Below are 14140 nucleotides of genomic sequence, written 5' to 3' on the forward strand. Positions count from 1 at the left end.
CGTGCGGGCATGCACGTACAGTGCGATTGAAACTTCGTGGCTACACTCAAGGGGCCAAAGAGCCGCATGTGGCTCGCGAGCCGCAGTTTGCTGACCACTGACCTAGCCCTTCCAGTCCTTCCTTATTGCACACTAACACAAAGCCATTAGAAGTCTCATCAGAGCGGTACAATGTTAAGGTGCCAGGAAAGGGAAGAAAGAAAGGCGTGGGCCTGCTCCAGAGAGAGCCTGCAATTATCTATACATTTTTAATGGAATTACAGCCTATCTGCTCTTATATAACTCCCCCCCCCCCCCCAGTTAGTGACATAAAAACAACTTCTCAACATATTAATTCTCAACATATTAATTATTTTGTATGCCAACATCTTCTGGTTACATACTAATCTATTTTATGTATATTCTATAATTTATTTAACCAATTCACATTATTAAACACTTAGGTTATTTCTAATAATTTATTATTATAAATAATAATCCAGTAAGAAGCCTAGTGGCTAAATCTTAGGTAGATCATTTTTCACTTAATTATAAACGTATTTTATTGTGTATTTCAGATACAGACATGAAATTGCACATGATGGACAGAGGATTTACATCTTGGGAGGTGGTACTTCCTGGACAGCTTATTCCTTAAACAAGGTATATATATATTTTTTTTAAAAGAGAGAGAGAAAAGAGGGAGAAGTGTAGAGGGAGGCATGTGCTATGCTAAGTAAGATAATTCTGTTACTATAGATATCTTAAGTTTTGAAAAGGTTCTTCATTAACATCTATTTTATGTTGCATGCTCTTTATCATGTAAGGTTGAGCTCCATGCCCCTAATATGCTCTCCATTTGACAGCTGCATTATCGCACATTGAATATACTTCATGAAAATTATCCTCTCACGCTGGATGAGGAAAACGACTAAAAGGAAGAAATAGTAGCTTGAATGGAGCAACTAATTGGAATTGGAACCAGCATTCTCAGAATGTCACATCCTTATCATCATCAGTGCTCTGTATCTAAAAAGAACAGGCATTTTTAGGGCCATGCATCACTAACTTGAGAAAGCTGAGCTCTGAAGGGCTTTCAGTTCTTCCATCCCTGTGGCATTTCTAAATGCACGTATCCAGGGGAAATCTAAAGTAGGATGCAGAGCTCCTGGTCTGTCTGGAACATTAATGATCTTTTTCAGTTTGGTTAAAACTGCATTCGGGTGCTTTCTTACCAACATTTGCTTTATTCTTTTTCTTCTTTTTTTTTTTTCTAAGCAGTTTGCATATTTATTTTTTTTAAATTTCTTTATTGATTAAGGTATTACATATGTGTCCTTATCCCCCCGTTGCTCCTTAACCTCCCCCACTCATGCCCTCACCCCCCTGTTGTCTGTGTCCATTGGTTAGGCTTATATGCAACACTTGCTTTTTTCTGTTATAAAATCATACATATTTATTGTAGAAAATGTGGAAGTTGCAAAATTCTAATTTTTTTCTTCATTATTTTCTTTGTTTTTAAATATTGAGATAATCTATATGCTTAATTTTTAACTGTTAATGTTTTGTCTTAGAATTAGCAATAAATCAGATAAAAACAGGGAAAGAAGACTTTTCAAAAAAGAATATATGTTTGTACAGGCTGTTGTTTAAAATCCAGTTTTCAGGCTAGCTAACATTATCGGTGTGTATCTTCTTTTTCTCTCTCTCCAAGATCCATGCATACAACCTTGAAACAAATGCATGGGAGGAAATTGCAACAAAACCCCATGAAAAAATAGGTAAACTTATAGTATTGACCCGTTTATCTTTAACAAATGTATTTTATACTTCACTTGTTTTGGAAGGGAAAAATTAATTTTATTGAGTTATATGACAAGTAAAATATCTGTTGAACTGTTATTAGAAATTACTTGTATTCCTGAGCCCAGTTCTTCTTCTTCAGCAATTGAGCAGAGACTTTTAAAGGGAATTGCCGAATTCTGTGCAAGTGAGGGATTATGGGTGGGATAAGAAATAGGTACTTAAATCAAGATCTGTCTACCTGTCTGTGGGTAAGAGGGCTTGGGAAACCCGCTAGTAGCCTGACCTCTGCCACCCCCGTGTGTTTTCCTGCACCTTAACATTGTGCCGCTCTGACGAGACTTCCGTTGGCTTGTGTTAGTGCCATCAGGGAGGACTGAAGGGCTGGGCAGTGTTTGCTGACTGCAGCCAAGGGGTTGTTTTAGGTGAGTTGCTCGTAGGATGTCTGTCACTGTGTCGTATCAGTGTTATCTCTGTGAACAACGGAATTTCTGTGCTTATGTGTCTGGCAGGTTTCCCTGCAGCCCGAAGATGCCACAGTTGTGTTCAGATAAAAAACGGTAAGGGTTCTAAATAACTCTCTGGTTCCATTTTTGTAATTATATGTACGGAGAATGCCTTATTTCCTAATGATAGCAGCTCCTTACAAGACACATAACTCTGGGAACAGCCTGTTTCTTATAGTTTCAACTTAAGAGGAAATTCATAAAGTTATGCTTCTCTCAGCAGTTTTTATAAAGTCAACTCGTATGTTTGGGTTCCTTCAGTTATCAGAGAACTCAAGACTTGGTGATAAATAAGCTTTTATTGTACCCCCTGATTTTCAGCACCCCACCGCAGCAGATGTCGGTGGTTATGGTGGGGAACAATAGAGACCTCAGTGAACATTGTATTAAAACTGTAATCACTCCTTCTGGAGTATTATATCGTAAAGTTTATTTTGTTCTCTGTCTGATGCCAAACAGAACTGTGAGCTTATTCCTGGGCCATATTACAGCAAAGGCATTGTGTGGCTTCAGAGAGCAGCTGCAGCTACTTTATCTAAGCGTGATAAATGACTCCTCTTTGGATAACCTTTCTGTCTTTTAATTTACAGCTTATTTTATAGTTTGATATAGCACCTTCCATGTGTTTCTGGGAGGAAGTTGTATATAACTGATTTGATAGCCTGCATCCTTTCAGCAGCTTTGTTTGGATTTTCCCGGGATTATGCTGCCGTCTCTTGTACAGAGGTTCTTTTTATTATGCTTCTGCTTTTTGGATAAGATTTACAGATAGTGGCATTGTTCAGCTTTGCCTCTCTATGAATGGAGCTGTACTTTTCTTGAATCCTAGTCAAAATGGTTTCCTGTGTATTTTATCGTTTGTTTAAGTATTGGCTTCAACTTAATCAAGACTTGAAATAAGACAGCTATTATTTTGATTCTTTGAGACCAGGCACCGTACAGACGGAATTCAGCCTTAGTTCTGGGCATTTAATTTGAAGGCTCACAAAGCCTTTGTTACAAGTTGTCTAATTAGTTATAACTAACTGAATCCATAAAGCCAAAAACAAACAAAACAGGCGCAATGAAAAACTTTGATTTTGGGAAGGTGTTTTCCCTCTGATGTAAATACACATCAAATGGGTCTTCAGACTGTCCTCTTTGGGCTGAAGAAAACTTGGAAGAGCCTCATTTGTGCCCCCAATCAGAACAGCCAAACAGATGTTTCTCCTCAGGTTAATGTCTGCATAAAGAGCATTTGTCTCTACGTGCAGATAAGTCGATTCTTTCCAGGACGTTAAAAGAAGAGTTTACAAACTGATGGTCTGCAGATGTGTTTTATTTGACTCATATGTGTATTAAAGTTTTTTGAATTACTGACTAACACTTAAAAATCAAAATGCTTCACTTTTAAAGAAATCCAGATTTCTTCTTCTTCCCTGGGAACCCAGTGTGTGATACCAGATTTCTTGCATGATTACATGAGGTGTCCAGTGGAGGAATGTAGTTCCCCTAGCTGAGAAGCTTTGCTCTTTTATTTATTTACTTTAAAGAATAGTTTATGCCCTAGCCAGTTTTCCTCAGTGGATAGAGTGTCGGCCTGCGAACTGAAAGGTCCCAGGTTCGATTCCAGTCAAGGGCACATGCCCAGGTTGTGGGCTTGATCCCCAGTGGGGGACTTGCAGGAGGTAGCCGATCAATGATTCTCTCTTATCATGGATGTTTCTATCTCTCCCTCTTCCTTCCTCTCTGAAATCAATAAAAATATAAAAAAATAGTTTACAGATTTTTAGAGAGCAAGGAAGGGAGAGAGAGAAAGAGAGAAACATCAATGTGAATATCGATTGGCTGCCTCCTGCATGACCCACTGGGGATCAAGCCTGCAACATGGGCATGTACCCTTAACTAGGAATCGAACCGGCAACTTCCTGGTGCATGGGCTAACGCCCAACCAACTGAGCCACACCATCCCAGCCTAGATTTATGTAAGGCAAACCTGGCCTTAAGTCTGGCATGGTATTGATCACCTGGAGCCCCATTGCCATCTCCCCTATGGAGCATGTGCATTCCTGTTTGTGCCCTGGACCTTTTTACTTCTTTCTATGCCTGGCACCCACAGGTATTGGAACCCAGACATGAAGCCTCCTTAGAGGTTTGCTTCCTTTGTCCTAGCAAAGATCCCAACATAGTGTCCATCGAGGGATGAGGCGGCAGCATGAGGAGGCCCACCCAGCTGAAGTCCTCTGTGGTTTGGGGAAATCTGAACTGGTCCCAGGTCAACTAGCCGTGTGCTAGAGCTGTGGCTCCTTTTCTTTGTGTGATCTTGGCTTTCTCTTTTTGTTTGATAGATGTGTTTATTTGTGGGGGCTATAATGGAGAAGTGATCCTGGGAGATATCTGGAAATTGAATCTGCAGACTTTTCAATGGGTAAAGCTCCCAGCTACCATGCCAGAGCCCGTTTATTTTCACTGCGCAGCTGTTACACCAGTAAGTTTTTATTTTCATATCTTCCTTACATAGTTGCAGATAAAGAAATCTTTTTAGGAATATTAGCAAGAAAAAAAGATTCTGATATCAGCAGATTCTGGATTAAGAATGTGTTTTTAAAAAGTTCTTCCAAAGCTCGCGCTTCTCCTGAGAAGCGGGGAGAAAACATCATATACAAGTTTAAGAGAGCATCATAAATGTAAAAGAAGTGCTACATGCAGCATTCGGGCCCTGACAGTGCTGTCAGAGGGGTTTCCTGGATGGCAGAATAGATTTACCCCATGATGCCAGGTTATTGAGAATTCTTCTAGTTTTTTTTTTAACGCAAAAGCCTTGATTATCATCTCTATATTTCCAGTATTAGGCACAATGGAGAGAAACCTTAATGTTTGTTGAAGTTGTTGACGTCTAAAACAATCTATAGTTTCCCCCTTATGATCTCATTCATTATTTAAACCAGTCGTGATCACTGCACTACGTTGGGATCAGTGAGAAATTTTTTGTTTCACCTCATCTCAATTCAGCCCACTTTGAATTTTTTTTTTCTTTGGTCTTAGTGTCTGTTTCTCTCCCATTTGAATTTATCCTCTTTGACTGCCATTTGTTCATAGGCTGGTTGCATGTACATTCATGGAGGAGTGGTGAACATCCACGAAAACAAACGGACTGGCTCGTTGTTTAAGATCTGGCTGGTGGTACCTAGCTTGCTGGAACTGGCATGGGAGAAGCTGCTTGCGGCCTTCCCTAACCTAGCCAACCTCTCCCGAACACAGCTTCTGCACCTTGGACTCACACAGGGACTCATCGAGCGCTTGAAATGAGGATTTCTGGACTGTTCATTGATACTGGAAATGTTAAATTAAAGAGACTCCTTTATTTATGGGCAGTGTAGAATGTGCTACAAAGAGGATTGGTTACCCTGATCAAGGCCTTATTCAGAAAATACATCAGATGCCTTTCTGTACATTGGTTTTGGTTTTAAGTTTATGGAATCTCACTTTCCCTTGTGTTTCTTTCTTTGCTTTTCTCCCTCCTACCCCAGTACATACACACACACTCACATACTCCCTTTTCCTTGATGCATTGAGGGAAAGTCTGAAAGTACCTTAATAATGTTATGAATCAAGATAAGATAACGAATTTTTTAAAGAAGTTTTGAACATATGACCATGTCAGCCAATGCTCTATAAATGAAAGCAACATCATCAGTGAAAACAAAAATAAAATTAAAAAATTTTAAATCCTGCAACAAGACGTTTGGGGGATAGAACAAGAAGGCTAGCCTTGAGAGACGTGCAGATCGTGTGTAAAGCTAGTGTTTAACGTTCCGCTTTCAAAGATACATCTGGAGAGCTGGTTCTGACGGCCACAGTGGTAGACATCTTGCTGCAGAGATACCCAAACCTAAATTTTGACTTAGGAGGAAATTTAAGCAGCTCAGCAACCTTGATGGGTGATTTCTTCTTTCATCCTGTGGTGCCAGCACTCGTTAGAGGTGGCTTGTGGAAAGACTTAACGTGTGTCACAGTGGTGCTGTTCGTTGTGGCTCTCAGACATTAGGACACCAAGAATGCTTCACATCAAGAAACAGTGGTGGTCCAAGTTCTTTGTTTGAGCAGTTTTGAAATTCTCCTGTGCTTATGAGTGCTTCAAGTATCACTTTGGCTTCTTCTTCGTGGGGAATTGTAGACCCTAAGTATGTGGCATAAATGCTGTGAGACATAAATGTAAGCTCATGAGAGGCCAGAGGAGAGCAGGGCCGGGAGGGCTTCTGCTCTGGGCTGAGCGCTTCGACTGTCACGGTGCCCATTTCCTTTCAGAACTTGCTTCTTCTCTAACTCTGGGCCATGCACCTGCCATTTTCTTAGGTGACAGGTTTATCTCTAGAAAGCCAATTGGCCCTTGATTTTTCTCTGAACTTATCGCCTCCTTCTCCATCTGCTTTAATGTGCATAGTGCTGTGAGTACTTGTCTGGTAAATGGATAAAAGGTCCTGGGGGAAAAAGCCACAGGCCATCTTTCCTGAAGAACTAAGCATCATTTTAAAAACTAACATGAGGAGCCCTGGTTAGAGCATCATCCCGGGACCTAAATGTCTCGGGTTCCATTCCTTGTCAAGGGCACGTACCTCAGTTGCAGATTCAATCCCAGGCCCTGGTTGTGGCGTGTGCAGGAGGCAACAAATCGATGTGTTCTCTCTCTCTCTCTCTCTCTCTCTCTCTCTCTCTCTCTCTCTCTCTTCTACTCCACCCCTTCCACTCTCTAAACAAAAAAAACTAGCACGAGGAAGGAATGAAACAGGATCATTCGCTTTTTGATGCGAAATTTTAGTTCTGGTTTGTTTTGTGTTGTTTTTAATTCTAGGAAAGAAATGACTTAAATTTTCACTTGCTCCGCCATCACGCTGCTAGAGTAGTCCAGCATTTGGAAGGCCTTGGGCGCATGAAAGGTGCTAAAGGCACACAGTGCTGGTCATCCCATTGGTTGCCTCACCATAGGAGACTCGGATGAGAGATTTAGGACACATTTTCCTTTAAGTGCCTCTTTCTCACTTAGCTTTTAAAGTTATTCTTTTTCCTTCATCCCATAAGGGATATCTTTAGCTCATGTGTGGATTTAAAATCACCTTTGAGTTAGGCCTAAAAGTTACCATTGAATGTTCAGTGCTAGGGAAGAGAAAATTGTGGCCTCTAGACTTGAACTCCTAACTTGCAGGCCTTATTATAACATCCCATCCGTGTGGGGTTGAGTTTATGGAGCCTGTGTTTGGCAAGGTCTTATAATAACCATTCATCTCTGAGTTTGGGTCCTTTTGCAGGGAGTAAGGGGTGTGGAGAGAGGCAGGAAAAGGAGCCAGTCCTCTAGAGGCCCCACCCTCATTTTGCCATGACCAGTCTGTTTGGTTGGCATTTACTTTCCATCCACTGCTAGGCTTGTTGCTATGAGGAGCTCCCTCCAGAGCAAGTCAGTCTGAGCAGCCCCATTAATTCAAAACAAAGCTTTGCTGCATGACTCCAGTGTCGTCTTTGGATCATTGGGGGAAATATTTCTAGGATTAAACAAGCCGTGCAGTCTAGGGTGGTGAACGGATTTTGTCATGGATTTACACAGGGACCAAAGACTGAGTGCTTCTCCTTTCATGGCTCTTGGGATATAAGTAGGTCTCTAGTTCTTCTACACAGAGAGAGAAAGGAAGCCTGGCTCAGTCCATACTTGCTGGCGTTCTTTTTGTAAAGCCGCCTAAGAGCCGTCATCTTTGAGGTAGACTTTGGAGGCCTGACCTCCAAGACCTGTGTGTGACGTTTTCATACACGTACATATCTTTGGTCCAAAATGTCTTCTTCTAATATAACACTAGTGAACATGATGTAGTATGACCAGCTCCGAGTGCTGTGAACTACACTTTATGCACATGCTCTGGATGCCAAATGAGACTGTGTGTGATGACTTCAATGTAGATGGCTGGGATTTTATATAAAGGGCCACCAGGCATTTTAGTATATCTATAACCAGCTTTTAAAGTTATTCTTGAACTTTCACTCTGAATTCCTGACACTTACTTGACTTAGGAAAGTTTATGCCTGCTGCTTCTCCACCTCTTTGAGGTACTCCCTGCTATCTTACTGCAGCCCTGAAGTTTAAGTGCAATATAAAGAAACACATACGGATATGTACAGATTATATATAGGATATGACTATAAGGCAGGTAGCCAACTTTCTTGGGGAAGCCAGCTCATCGCTGTAGAGTCAAACTATAACCAGAATTTGAGTTGGGATCGGCTGGCTCAAGCCAACTCTTGGTAGAGCTGGATGTTCAGGTCAGTGTTTTGTTACTCCAGCCCTGGGTTTGTTAGCTTTGAGACTTCCCCCAGTCATCTTTGTAGTCTCTCGTGTGTGCCTATCTGCCTACATTTCTTTGCCCAGGAACGAGGAAGTCTATCTGTGAGAGTTTCCTACGTGGAGAATTAAAACCTAATATTTAATACTACCAGTTCTCCCATGTATATACTAATTTATCTGTGAATGTCAGACTTTACGTAAAGAAAATCATGCTTTCTGAATTTAATAGAGTGTTTTCCACATCCTGGAAAAATCTATAAAACAATATAGACTAGATTGAAATGTTAGGGGGCCAAACTGAAACCCTTTCCACTGGCAGAATCTTCTTTTTTCAGGGCCCTAGTGACATGATGTGAAACTTCGCTCTAAACTGTTCATGTCTATGACATAGCTAGATTTAGATGTATAATAAACATTAACATTTCTAAGCAAAGGTATATTAACAGTGACCTTTGATTACCCAGAGTATCAAGAGTAAAGCACAGATCATTGAAATCCATAGATAATCAGTGTTTCAACTTTTCTATCACACTTGATTCATATAGAGTTTTTCCTTCCTACCCCTGTCCCCATAAGCACCTTCTCTTCAATGGGTGGAGCTGTGCGTGGTTAGAAATGGAAAAGGAAGAATCCTGGTCGGGCTTGGAAACCAGTAGACATACAAGCAACCTGATCAGCTCGGGCAATCGGCTGACATTAGACCCACTGGTGGTAATCCTGAGTTTAGCTCTGGCATAGTTCCCTGCCCTGAGTTCTAGGCCATCTGTCGTCTAACCATCATAGAACTCTCAGCACCTATGGGAAGGCTACGCAGTGTGCGAGGAGGAGAAAACCCATCATGTCCACACGCTTCTTTAGCTTTTGACATATACTTGCTTTCCCACTATCCATGCAGGAGTCTTAGTTTTTCCTTTCCAGCCATATTGCTGAGCATGTAGGAGAGGTTGAATTATCTTTGGAGACTATGCTGTCTTACTTCTGTAAAACCCCCTTGTCTCTCGGTGGTCTTACAGACATCTAGAACGAGGCCCAGGTTACCGAATTGGCTACCTGACAGCACTCTGATGTAGCACAAAATGCCATCTTCCTTATTCTTCACTGTTCTGGCATTGAGCTTCAAGATGGGCAAGGGTTTATGGTCTCATGATCATCAGCTCCCAAAACTGTCCCCGTTAGCTTAAATAGCTCTGGTTCCCAAAATACCTGAGGACTCTCGGAGCGTTGGCCAGGCCTGAGGTAGACTCAGTCGAGGTCTGTAACCTCTGCGTTCCATTCGTCGCCACCAGATCATGCCCAGCAATGGTGTTTCCTTCTAAGGTTGTTAGGTTTGGTGTAAAGCAACCTCCTGTCTTGTCTGATGTTATAAAAAATTCTGAGTTGTGCTTCAAAAGTGGTGCCATCTTTTTAGTATAATTTTCATGTTTTTGATTTTTTCCCCCCACTTTTTAGAAGTTTCTTAAGGGCCCTGCTTAGTGTACAGGGTGAGTCAGAGGCAGTCTCACCAAGCTTAGTAATTGCTGTTGTACTAGTTGCACATGTAGAATACAAAGGAGGCATCAGAAACACACTGACCTTCTCTAGAGCCACTTTCTTGTACGGAGTCTGAGCAGGGACAGCGCCAGCATCTTCCTGTAAAGGCACCTGCCAATGAGGATTTTCTGGAAGAACCTCGGCAAGAAAGGGAAACCTCCCCCACACACAACCTCTGAGGGTGAGCCTGGGCGTGGCTCTTCGTACAGGGTATGCTTAGGCCACACGCGATGCTCGCCTTATTATAAAGCTATTGCCACAGTCCCGTTAAATAGTGTGGAAGTCCTTTTGCAGTCTGGTGTGCATGCCGTATGAGCAGGACAGCTTTTCCACCTTACCTGGGTTCCTACAAACAGGTAGGAAATATAGTGAATTTACCCTAAAATGTCCAATCTGTATTTATGTACCTTGTCAGTGTTTTGCTGTTGGTTTTCTAAAAATAACATGATCAATAAATCATCCAAATCTATGTGGTTCAAGGCTATCTTGATTGACTGATGGTAATCTGTGGGTATGTGAGCTCACCTGTGTGACCTAAGCATCAGTCACCACCACCACCTACTTTATACCCCACCACGGTCCACTTTTCTCTCTAATTTCTGTGGGTCATCCACCTTCCACCCCCCTCACTGGGGGCTGCTTCTCTCTGCTTAGCATCTGGAACTCCTGGACAACAACAGTCACCAGTCCCCTCAGGACGTCAGCAAGGGTGTGACTGTGGGGCAGGTCCCACTCCCTTTTCCTCGCCGCCTGTATGTTCCGCAGGCTGCCACTACACAAGTTTGTATGGACGCGTCAACACTTTCCTTCCTTTTTTTTTTTTTGGTGCCCTGACTAGGAATTGAACCCAGGACCTGTCAGTCCACGGCCCGACTCTCTATCCACTGAGCCAAACCAGTCAGGGCGCATCAACACTTTTCTGAATGGTTGGAGGAGCCATAGAGAATTGAAAGGGGAAGTTGTGAACTTGTACATAGTACAGAGTCACAACCGTCTTTAGGATTCAAGGGAAAAGCCCCGGGAGGAGCTGAGCCCTTCACGGAGGTCCTTTGGGGATGAAACCAGTTCCTACTTCTGGCTTTGCTCTTCCACACGTTTCCCTCTGCAAACCTGTGCTTTGCATCACTTCACCCTCTAAGACAGCGGTTCTCAACCTGTGGGTCGCGACCCCTTTGGGGGTCGAATGACCCTTTCACAGGGGTTGCCTAAGACCGTCGGAAAACACATATATAATTACATATTGTTTACAGTAGCAAACTCACATAACTGAAGTAGCAACGAAAATAATTTTATGGTTGGGGGTCACCACAACATGAGGAACTGTATTAGAGGGTCGCGGCATGAGGAAGGTTGAGAACCACTGCTCTAAGAGGATCCCTTCTCCCACAGCTGCTCCCCACTCCCTTATGCCCGGAGTAGCGTCCCTTCAGATCTCATGTTCTGTGATTATGACCAAAGGCTTGGAGCATAACGGTGAGCGTCACACGTGAACACTAAGATTGGACCGGGTTAGCTCGTCACCTTGATCTTGGGATTCAGATCACGGGTCCTGCTGCAGGGGCAGGTCTACTGTGAGTGCCGTGGTAGTGCAGGCTCCCAGTGATGGTGCTGGCACTGGAGCTGCAACAGAGCCAGCCCAGCTGCTGGCCCACCTGTGACCCACTGGTTTCCAAACCATGAGGCAAGCTTGTTAAAAACACAGAGTCCTGGGCCAAAATCCCAAAGATTCTGGTTTAGTAGGTGAAATTTGAACAAATTCCTAGTTGATTTCCATTTAGCTGGTTTGTGGCATATGGGAATCCAAGCCCCACAGCTGAGTAACTGCCTGGTGCCGGCTGAGATGACTGATAGAGACCTTGCTACCTTGTCACTGTCATTCTTTTTTTTGGTTTAATTTTTTTAAATTTTTATTGATTTTTGAGAGAAACATTGATCAGTTGCCTCCCACACACGCCCTGACTGGGGATCGAACCCGAAACCTGGGTATGTGCCCTGACCAGGAACCAAACCCACCACCTTGTTGGTGCATGGGCCAGGGCATCACTGCCGTTCTTAATTATCCAGCAGGGAACTAGAGCAAAGGCCAGAATGAATGCTTCCCAGTCCTTGTTCTGCTAAAACTCTGTAAAGATGGCAGACTGGCCCCCTGCGTTGACCTCCTCTCCCTCTTGGAGAACTGTGGAGAGCGGCTACAGTGTTCGGACAGGTTCAAGCCTTGGACTGATGAGAGGGCACAGTCCCCTCATTGCCACGTGCAAGTCCCAGCTTGGAGGGCAGGGCCCTCCCAGCACAATTATAGCCAACAGCTGTAGTTGTAAGCTTGAACCTATGGTCGGAACACGTGGCCCCACGTGCCTGAGTGATGTGGGCTTGATAATGTTCAGGTGCATGTAATAGAGTAGGATCAAAACCCACGAGAATGTTGTAAACATCTTGACCACGCCCTTACTTTGCCTCGTGGAATCTGGCTATAAAAGAAAGGCACGGCTTGCAGTCCGTGGCGCTGTTGCTAGCTCTCCAGCAGAGAGGCTCTCCATCAGAGAGGACAGCGTCCCACCCAGACCCAGCTTTCATTTTCTTGTCTGTCTTTTCTAAATCCGTCACCGCCCCCTCTCAGGGTCACCCTTGGCCGTGCTGGCGTGGCACAGAGAACCACTAAAATAATAGTAAGATGGCCTTACTTTTCTTTTCCCTAAAATGGGGCCAGTAATAGTAACCTGTCTCTTGACATTATTATGTGGCTTAAATGAGCAGGTATATGTAAAGTGCTGCCTGGCATGTAGTAAACATTATTAGGCATTTATTGTTATTGTTCTCTATAGCTGATGGAACAAGAAACACAGGTGAAGTATTTACTTAAAATTACAGTTAAGGAGTTAAATATAAGAGGGTGAGGCAGGGGAGGTGGAATTATGTAAGTGAGCTAAGTCCTCATCTTCCATAGCAGGAAGGCAATATATGGAGTGTCTCAAATCGAAGCAATAACCAGTAAAGCATATTAGAGATGTAAAGGACGGTTTCCTAAAAGCAGCCCAAAGAGCGAACAGTAATGAGACGGGTAGGGAGGGAAGGGCTGCGGGGACAGCTGTTTATTTTTTTAAGTATGTTCTTGGTTTTGGTTTTGTCCCACCCCCCCCCCCACCCCCCGCTTGATAAAGCAGAACCCCTCATAGCTCTTCCAATTCAGTTCCTCAGGATGCTGTAAATCTGGGTCCAATTGTAAATGACCGGGTGTTGCAAAGGGTGGAGCGGGAGCATTAGTATTTTTAATTTCTTCATTGATTCAGTTGAAGCCTGACTGGTTTGGGGGATTCTTTGATTTAAAAGCCAACCTTGGAAGCTAGTAGAAGGAAAAATGCAGGGAGGGAGGGACTTTTAAAAAAATACCCAGTCTCTCCAGGTTCAAGTGTGGTTTCATCCTACCACCCAGAGCCTATTCCTCATTATTTCATCCATTCATAAAATCAAGAACGTTATTCCAGGGCAGACGGTCTTTTATGCCATAAACACAGCGAGGTGAGAGGAGGTAGAGGGTTTCTGAGTGACATACAAAGCAGACCCAGCAAATCCATCCATCCTGCACAGGCCCTGGGGGTCTGGCCCGGAAGCTGCAAAGGCAGAAGTGAGATACTTCGCTCAGATTCTCATACACAGAGTGTGTGCCAGCTCCGCTGCAGCAGTCAGCTGCGCAGGAAGACCTCACAGCTCCCGCAGGAAGGAAGATGCCAAGCCCCGCTCAGGAAGGGCAGCAACCACTTGGCCCACACCAGGGCTGCGGACAAGGGCAGGCAGGGGGGGAGGCCGGCCACTTATTTCCGGACCTCCCACCAGGCCAGGAGCTTTAGAGCAGTCTTGCACCTGGCAGCTGTGTAAAGAAGAGAAAGCAGCTGTCGCTCAGTCTGTCACCTTAGAGGGGACAGACTGATCAGTTCATCCTTTTTTATTTTTATTGATTCAGAGAGGAAGGGAGAAGACAGACAGACAGAAACATCAATGACAGAATCGTTGACTGGCT

General features: G+C 43.5%; 1 protein-coding gene across 2 annotated transcripts in view; it reads left to right on the forward strand.

Moving 5' to 3' along the window:
* Positions 1-5966, forward strand: part of KLHDC10 (kelch domain containing 10) — a gene marked incomplete at its 5' end in the record, with an annotated part of 48005 nt that extends 42039 nt beyond the window's left edge. For both annotated transcript variants that reach the window (XM_081102431.1, XM_081102432.1), the window contains 5 exons: positions 558-642; positions 1694-1760; positions 2295-2342; positions 4616-4755; positions 5367-5966. In XM_081102431.1, coding sequence (XP_080958557.1) covers positions 558-642; positions 1694-1760; positions 2295-2342; positions 4616-4755; positions 5367-5576 — 550 coding nt within the window. In that variant the 3' untranslated portion in view covers positions 5577-5966. The remainder of the gene's footprint in view (positions 1-557; positions 643-1693; positions 1761-2294; positions 2343-4615; positions 4756-5366) is intronic.
* Between the last annotated feature and the right edge of the window lie 8174 nt (positions 5967-14140).

This window comes from Myotis nattereri, assembly GCF_964212035.1.
Source record: "Myotis nattereri genome assembly, chromosome: 11".
Classification (NCBI taxonomy): Eukaryota; Metazoa; Chordata; class Mammalia; order Chiroptera; family Vespertilionidae; genus Myotis; species Myotis nattereri.